We start from the raw sequence: 9,106 nt of genomic DNA, 5'->3' as shown, positions 1-9,106 counted from the left end.
TGTTTAAACACGACATTGCCCAGAATTTGTTCAGGAGTTGAAGGGAGAAACTGCTGATCCAATCACAAGGTGTTCTTGGCACCTAGGAGGGCCCGAGTTGGGACAGGCAGATTTGGGTTCTGCAGTGGGAATGCTCAGCGCAGCGCAGCGTCAGCGATGGTGACGCCCCGGGACGATCTGGGCGGCTTCCCCGCTGGGCAGACCAGGGGTGTGGGAGAGCGGGTAGAGGGTGGGCCTGGGACCGCTTTCCCGAGAGCGAGCGCCCGCCCGGACGGCCACGGGGAGAGAGATGGCAGGCTCGGGCAGCTCCCCAGCGGCTCCCGCGGTGATAAAACTTGAGAAATAACTAGGAGGGGCTGCTCTACGTCTCCTGGGTCCAATCCGGTTTCAGGAGAGAACACGCTCCCGGGCAGACAAGCCTGAGAGAGGCCAAAGCGACTACAAGACAAGCAACAGCCAGCAAAGCTCCTCCCGCGCCTTTGCTCTGGGCTTCGCCGCCCTGCGCCCGCATTCTCCTGCCACTGTCCCGCGCAGGCAGGGATGGCCGCCGCCGGTCTCCGGGAGCCACTGCATGAAGCCCTCTGCATGCAACTGCTGCTGACCCTCTTGGTGAGCCATCGGTCCCGGTCCCTATCTTAATTATGGAGCCGGGATGGCGAAGGGGGTCGATCAGTCGTGGTCGCTGCGGGTGGGTGTGATGGGGTGGTAGGGGACAAAATGGACCCAAAGGTAACATTCACTGTTCGGTTCAGTTCTGCCGAGCAAGATACAGGCCCCAAGTTCAGTCTTGGGGTGGAGAAAGAAAAAGGATCTTTGAGGGGCGGCTGTATACTCAGATTGTTTTAGCCTAATTGTGTGAATCATGCGTTGCTTTCCAACTTCTCCGCACTTGGCTGAGAGCCCTCGTGGGTGGGCAGGGAACTGGGACTCGCTATACTCTTCTGGCTCGCAGGGTGGGATGGTAAAGGTAACAGGGCGCGCCTTTGGGTGGAGAGGGACAAAGGATGATTGTTGGTCAGTTAGGATCCTGGAAGGAGCAAAGACAGACGTGAGATGGGGCTGAACAAACTGCCACTGCTTGCCCTGCTCTAAGATTCCTGTTGACCTCGAATGGGGACGTTTGTGAATGGAGTGGTCGGACCTGTGCCCCTGAGTACCCTGTGGGGGTTTCTCAGAGAAACGGGTTTCCTGGCTACGCGTCTCCTAAAGGCTGCTCAGGAGTTCGCCCAAACTATCCCCCCCCCCCCCTTGTCACCCAGCCCGCAGCGATGTCTGTCTGGGGAGCGAGGGTGTGGGAAGGTTGGGCAAGGGTTGCTCTTGGGGACATGGTGGTAGCACGGATGGCCCGGTGGCTAGGACTGGAGTGAAGCTTAAGAATGAAATCAAGGTCGGTTGGGATGACATAGGAAGCAGTGGGATGGGTGGTACTTAGTCCGGCTCTAGGAAGCCCTTTGGCCCTGCAGAGACCCACTAAGGGTTTCTTTGCCTTTTGGCTGAGGACAAGTTTCGCTTGGACAAGAAGTTCTCAAAGAACCCAAGGAGACTTGATAAAAATTGGGAAATCTGACAGCAGTTATCTGTGAAACTTCACACCTAACCAGAGTGACACTTGGGACCTAGGGGAAAGAGCTACAGACTTCCTCTTGTCCAAACATGGGCATGAGGTCTGGAGGGTGAAAGGACTGTGTCTACCAAGTGGGTTCACTGTGGCCAAGCCGGTCTTGGGATTCCCTCACCCTCAAGTAGGACGAGTGGGTCCAAACTTTATTCTGTCTTTAAATGGGAGAGCTATGAATACTGGGTTAGTAGTTGTGATCTAAGATATATCTGCAGGCAAGAAATTGTACAAACAAGGGCATGACCAGCTCTGCAACCGTTCCCACAAAATGAGTTCAAGAACTGACTCCTTACACATGGGAACTGCTGGCAAAATGTATTCTGTGATATTTCGAAGACATTTCCTGCATTTCTATGAAAAACCTTTAATTTGGTGTTTTGTGTTTTCTCTGAGAAGGGATTAGGGAACGGGGAGAAGAAACCGCAGGTACTATGTTTCCAGATTCCCAGTGTTTGCTCCAGGGGAGGATGCGGAAGACACCTAGCTGTCCTGACCCAGAGTCACAATAGGGGTAGGCAGTACCAGTGCCAAAGTGGGTAGAAGTGAAACAGAGAAAGCTCCAGCTCTGGTCTAGGACATACTCCTTCAGGATTATTTTAAAAAGGAATTTTAGTAGTGTACTTACTAAAATTAAGTAAGTATATTTGGAGACCTGGAGAGTTTACACAGAATGGTAATTTCTTTCATCTGCAACCCTCAATTTACAAATTCTTTGGGTCCTGATGGGTACATTAAGACCTCAATTGATCCTCTCTTTTCTGTATGTTCTTCCAACTTTGAGTATGTCATTATTGGCATATCATTTTAGAAAAACTGTTCATATTCTAGAAACTAATGGGTCTCTTCAAAAACAATTGCTTGTTCTAAGGAGAAAGCTTTTCAAAGGAAGTCTTAACACCAATCTGAGATTTCTAACACGGTAGCCTTCTCACGGAGCTGTGCCAGAAGGTAGAGGAATTTTCCCAATTTGCACTTTTCTTTTCCTGTTTCTCTTTCCCTCTGTTCTTTCCTCAACCATACTATAAACTGCTGTCAGAGAGTTTCTATTAAACACACACACACAAACTGAGGAGAGGAGAAAAATAGGAAAGAAACATGTTCAGCAATCTCACTATTTAAATTTTTTAAGTGTCTTTCTGAGTGTTTATTCTCTCTTTTTTTGGGAGGGGGGGCTGTATGGGGGTTGAATTCAGGGGCACTAGGCCAGCCCTCCTACTTTGTATTTTATTCAGAGATAGGGTCTCACTGAGTTTCCTTGCCATAGCTAAGGCTGGCTTTGAATTTGCAATCCTCCTGCCTCAGCCTCCTGGGCCGCTGGGATTATAGGCTTACCCATTGTGTCTGGCCAGAGGGGTTTTTTTTTTTTTTTTCAATTTAGTTTTTAATTATAGTTGGACACAATAACTTCATTTTATTTATTTATTTTTATGTGGTGCTGAGGATCAAACCCAGGGTCTAGGCAAACCCTCTACCACTGAAACATAACCCCAGAGTGTTTTCTCTTTTAATGTAAGAAAAATTATTAGGGATGGTGAAAACTAGTTTTCATTAGATAAGTTGTCTTCTCAATGTTACAAATAGTAGGACTCTTTAAAATATGTGTTTAATAGTGTTCTCCATATCAAATCTACCTTGAGAATGGTATCATTCCCATTTATATGCTATAAATGATATATTTTCGGATATAGTGTATCATTTGGCTAAGAGGACTTTTCTTCCAAAGAAACTAAAGTGGTAACATTTGGCATATGAACCCCTCCTCCATACACTATTGTACTTTTCCCTCTTGGGATATATATGAACTTTACCTACACCTGGTGTTGACAAGTGTACATTCCAATCTTTTCAGGTTTTATAACATTGATCAATGAGAATGGTGTGTGACTCCTTTATGAGACTTTTTTGACATACCCATACTTTTTAAAATAGAAGGGAACACAACAATTTATACTGACTTATATGCTTGCCAAAAACCAAAACAACAACAACAACAATAACAACAAAAAGATTTAGGCAAGTAAAGTAAGTAAATGAGAAGGAGTTCATTTTACAGCCACAATCTTAAGAAAGTCAAATTTTAGTATATATTTAAACTGATGCATTATTAGTTACTTTTGTAAAACAAAATTGTTGATGTTCATATTGAGATGCAGCTAGACCCAGAAGCCACCTCTGAATGACTAAATGAATGTACACCCATGCACATTTTTTGGTTCTGTTGTCATCCCCACAGCAGTTGTCTTCCATATATGGCACCTGCAATTAATCATACTTTCCTTTTAGCCAGAATTTCCATCATAAAATGAGATTGGTTATAAGGAAATTTATTAGAATGATCTAAGTACTTTGAATATAAAGAAGTAAATTTTGCCATTTACCTTCCAAGTGCTAAGAATTTGAAAGGTCCTATTTCCATTTTGTAGAAGGCAAGTGTCCACAAGAGAAATAAAAAAAATTAAAATTTTGTTATCTTTTTGCTCAGTCAAGAGAATCCCCTTTACATTTCAGATACCACATACATTTCTTTTTTTTCCCTTTCAGTACTGAATATAAATTTTAACAAGTCCACAGAATGAACAACCATTACTATAACATTTCCATTTCCTTAAAAAGAAGGCTCATGCCCATTACAATCCCTTTCCATTTCTACTCCCAGTCCTAGGCAACTACTAATCTGTCTCTATCTAGTCAGTTGCTTTGGTGGGGATATTTCATGTAAATGAAATTATACAACAGGAACCTTTTGTTCACTTATTTTTACTGGGAATAATTATTTGTCTATGTAGTAGCATGCATTTGTTTCTTTTTATAGCTGAATAATATTCCACTTTACCAATATTTACCATTTTGCTATCCATTCATCAGTAGATATACGTGAGAGTTTTTTTTAATACTTCTTGGTCATTGTGAATAATGCTGCTGTGAATAGTCATGTCCATGCTTTTATGGAGACATAGGTTTTCATTTCTTTTAGACAAAGTAGGATTACAGAATCATAGCCTGAGTTTATGCCTAACTCTTTGAGGAGCTACTGATCTGTGTCCCAGGTATTTGCACCACTTTACATTTCCACTATCAATGCAGGAAGCTCTCATTTTTTCTACAACCTCATCAACAATTGATTGTTTTTTCTCTTGTTTATTTTAGCCATCATAGCAGGTATCTCATTATGGTTTAAATTTGTATTTTCCTAATGTCTAATGAGGCTGGGCCTCTTTTAATCTATGTAAGGTCCATTTATATAACTTCTTTACATAATATCTATGCAAATTCTTTGCCTACTTTTGTGTCATTTTGTTATTGAGATATAAGGTATCTTCATATATTATTTATATAGGTCACTTATTGTTATATAATTTGAAAATATTTTCTCTCATTCGCTGAGTTATATTTTCACTTTGCTTATATCATTTGAAAAGCAAACATTTTACATTTTGATTGTGTTGTTTATTAATTTCTTGATCACTGTGTTTTTGGTGTTATATCCAATAAATTGTTGCTTGACTCAGGAACATGGACATTTACTCTCAAGTTTCCCTTTAAATAGTTTTAGTTTTTGCATCTGGGTCCGCAATCCATTTTGAATTAATTTTTGTGTGTGGTATAATTTGGGGGTTCATATTCACTTTCACTGAATGAGGATATCTGATTTTCTCAGCACTATGTGTTAAACAGATTTCTTTCTCTTGAATTTTCTGGAAGCTAACAACAAGTGAAGTTATTTCCAGAATTTTAATCCTACTCCACTTATCCACATAATTATCTTATTGCCATTTCAAACTCTGGCATCTATTTAACCTTATAGTTAGTTTTGAAAATGGAAAATGTAAGTCTTCCAACTTTGTTCTTTGTCAAGTCTATTTGGACTCCCTTGCATTTCAATAAGGATCAATTTTCAGCTTCTTAAAAAAAAAAAAGAAAAAGATAGCTGCGATGTTGATAGGGGTTTATTAAATCTGTACATGAGTTTGGGGAATATGTCTTTTAATCCATGAATATAGATGCATCTCCACTTATTTGGGTCTTTTTAAGTTTTTTTTTTTTCACTAAAATTTTATTGTTTTCATAAAGAATTCTGTACTTGTTTGACAAAATTTGTCCCAAAATATTTTATTCTGATTATATTGCATGTGGATTGCAAGTGATATTGCAATTTTTATTTGTAGTTGATTTGAAGGAGTGCCTCAGCTCTGCAGACCTTTTCTACTCACGTCATTCTACTTTGTTTAGTTTTGTTTTCAGATTTTTCATTGCTCGTGTACAGGGATGTAATTAATTTTTGTATGTTCATTTGTATCCAGTTCAGCCTTGCTGAATTCATTAACTTTTTTTTTTTGGTGGGGGAATAGTTATTCAATGGACTCCTTAGGAGATTCTACAAACAAGATTATGTTATCTGTGAATAGAGATAATTTTACTTCTTCCTTCTCAATTTGGGTTTAATTTTATTTTCTTGTGTAATTACCCTGTCTTGTTTAATTACCAGTACAATGTTGAATAGAAGTAGTGATAGTGAACATTATTATATTTTTCTTGATGTAAGAGGAAAGTTTATTCATTAAGTTGGAATTAGTTGCAAATTTTTCATAGATGCCCTTTATCACATTGAGCAAGTTCCCTTAGATTTTTGTCAATTGCTTGTTCAGCATTTATTGAGATTCTCAGGTAGTTTTTGTTCCTTACTCTGTACTGTACTAATGTGTTCTTTGTTTATTCTAGGTCTTCACTTTTGCTGGTGAAGCCTGCAAAAGGGTGATATTTAATGTACCCTCTAAGCTAGAGGCAGACAAATTGATTGGCAGAGGTGAGAAATTGCAAAACAATCTCTTTATGTTTTTAATTTTTTTTAATATGATACTGTGTTTGAACTCAAGGCTTCACTCATGCTAGGCAAGTGCTCTACCACTGATCTACACCCTGAACCCTGCAAAACAATCTTTTAAAAATATAAATTTAGTTTACTCAGGCTTGAAAGGATACAATATACTATCTTTGCCTCTCTGGAATTGGCCTGAATCTAACTGTAAGTATACAAAATTCAAAATTATTTTAAACATTTTCTTTGCTTTTTATGACTCTTTTGGTTCTAGCATAAGTGTTCTCATCCATGTTTTTGTAGTCATTTGTGTTTTAATAGTTTAAAAATTCCACAAAGAATTATACATAAAGCATAATTCTTTCAGTATTCCAGATTTCTAAGCATTAGAGAAATATATATGAAGAGCTGAGAGAATCAGAGCAGTATCTTAATCAGTGCTTTTGCTACATTGAGCAACATAAAAATGTGAGTCATTCCATTCAAAACTAGCTCTGCTCAGAGGGGCTGTCCTAGTAGATGCGGAGAATATTGGAGGGAAGCATCATGACTTTTTTTTTTTTTAAGGTATAGTGTCTTCCAGAGATATCAAATCTTACTTTTTCAACAAAATATTTCATTACTAGTTAAAAACCCTCAGATAACTTTTGTAAACAAATGACAACTTTATTCCTATGGGGAGGAAAAAAACGAATGGATATAGAGAGGTCTGGGGTATTTCTTTAGGGGAATACATCAGAATTTATCATTTGGCTAAAAATGTGAGAATAAGAGAAATATTCACTTATTTTGGCTAAACATCTCCACCTGTGACAGATTCAGATTAAAGTGAAAGTACTACACATACATATATAGTATATGGATCCTTTGGGAGGATTAATTTAATTAATACTCAATTATTAATTTATCTGTCTGGATTCTTCAAAAGTATGTAGATAAAGAATGGGATGAGAACCAGATATATTTATATATTTCCATTATCTTTTACTAAAGGTCAAAATTTCTAGGGAGGGAAGACACCATGTAGAGTTTTTAGTGGGATACCAGAAAGTCAGACCCCATACATACAACCTTGGACTCATGGGGGGAAAGTACACAGAAGAGAGCCAATGGGCAGAATTCAAAGGTTGATTCTTCTTTCTTGACTGTTTGCCTAACCCCATTGTTCTTTGTGCTCATGTGTAAAATTTCTGAGTGAAGACAACTTAAAAGACTTACAGTGTATTGTTAAGGGAAACTTTTCTGTGTGTTTATTCAGGTGTATGTGGGGGTGTGTAGCTCAACTTTGTCACGATTTAAATAACTACTCCTCTTTAATTGGAAGGTCACTTTCATAAGCCTATGAGAAGCTTATTAAGGCTTAAGACACCGTGTTTGATAGAAATATGCAATTGAGAATTATTTTTTTAATTAGAATAACATTTTCTAATAATGTAAGAGGACTAGTTCATATATTTATTAAATATAAAGTGGTTTATATAATTTCACTTCTTGGTGTTCTGGAATATTATAGAAATGATTTTAGTATACTTTTTCTTTTTGTACGTGTTTCTACCTTATAATTTTTTTTTTTATCTGCAGTTGATTTGAAGGAATGTCTCAGGTCTGCAGACTCCATCCAGTCAAATGATCCTGATTTCAGAGTTCTGGATGACGGTTCCGTGTACACAGCCAGGGCCATTGTGTTGTCTAGTGAGAAAAGATCATTCACCATAGGACTTTCTGACAGGAAGACACAGACCCTGAAAGAGATTTATGTGCTCCTGGAACACCAGAAAAAGGTACATCAAATATTTCCAGGCATGATGTTTTTTTTTTTTTTCAGTAAAACACACTCATTAAAAATTGCCAAGAGGACCAAAGGATAAATAGTATATTTTCCTCTCCTTCCTTTCCTCTTCCCGTTACCCTCTCTCCCCTTTTCTCTTTCTCTCCACACCACTACACACTGGCTTTGGTTTTACTCTGTTAAAATCTAAGGGATACCCCCTCTGTGAAGTTTTCTTCCATCTCTAAATTTTGGTTAATGACTTTTATGCCCATCATCAATTTGACAATCGTACTATTATAGCATTGAGGTTTTTTTTTTTTATTAGTGCAAACAATAAAAAAAATCATGATGAATGGGGATGTGAAGGAACTCACAAAATGCTGAAAGCTTAGATCGTGTTACTCCTATTCTATGTTAACTGCACAAATGATAAAGTTGATTAAAATGACTGCTTAGCACTTGACTCAGTGTTTAATATAACTATTTATTTTCATCAAATCTAATGTCTCCCTTGCTATACATCCTGAAATGAAATGAATATCACTAAAATGTCCAATAGAACTTTTCTGTCATGACAGGAATATTCTCTGATCTGCACTGTCTGGTATGGTAGTCCAGTAAAAATGACTACTGAGACATGTGACTAGTGCAGCTGATGGATACAACTTTTCATGTTATTTAATTATAGTTAATATAAATAAGCCCATGGCTAATGATGGCCAGTGGCTACCATATAGGAAAGTGTAGATAGAGTGTTAAGGCAGTGAAGGACACACATATTATTTTTGTGGTTCACATGAGAATGTGAGGCTTTAACAGGAAGAACAGATAAGTGCTGTGCAGAGTGAGAGGGTTCTTTTTGTTTTGTTTTATTTTTGTTTGCCATGCTGGGATCCAATCC

General features: G+C 38.4%; 1 protein-coding gene across 2 annotated transcripts in view; it reads left to right on the top strand.

The window, feature by feature from the left end:
• The first annotated feature begins 270 nt into the window (after nucleotides 1–270).
• Nucleotides 271–9,106, top strand: part of Dsc3 (desmocollin 3) — a 46,406-nt gene continuing 37,570 nt past the window's right edge. The window contains exons 1-3 of one of the 2 annotated variants that reach the window (XM_046428361.2): nucleotides 271–609; nucleotides 6,338–6,422; nucleotides 8,016–8,215. In XM_046428361.2, coding sequence (XP_046284317.1) covers nucleotides 541–609; nucleotides 6,338–6,422; nucleotides 8,016–8,215 — 354 coding nt within the window. In that variant the 5' untranslated portion in view covers nucleotides 271–540. The remainder of the gene's footprint in view (nucleotides 610–6,337; nucleotides 6,423–8,015; nucleotides 8,216–9,106) is intronic. The other variant, XM_046428362.2, reaches the window with a different exon arrangement.

Source organism: Marmota monax, unplaced genomic scaffold, assembly GCF_021218885.2.
Source record: "Marmota monax isolate L192 unplaced genomic scaffold, Marmota_monax_Labrador192_F-V1.1 WCK01_AAM20220418_F8-fsc00031, whole genome shotgun sequence".
NCBI classification, from domain to species: Eukaryota; Metazoa; Chordata; class Mammalia; order Rodentia; family Sciuridae; genus Marmota; species Marmota monax.
This window is presented reverse-complemented; position numbering and strand designations above follow the sequence as displayed.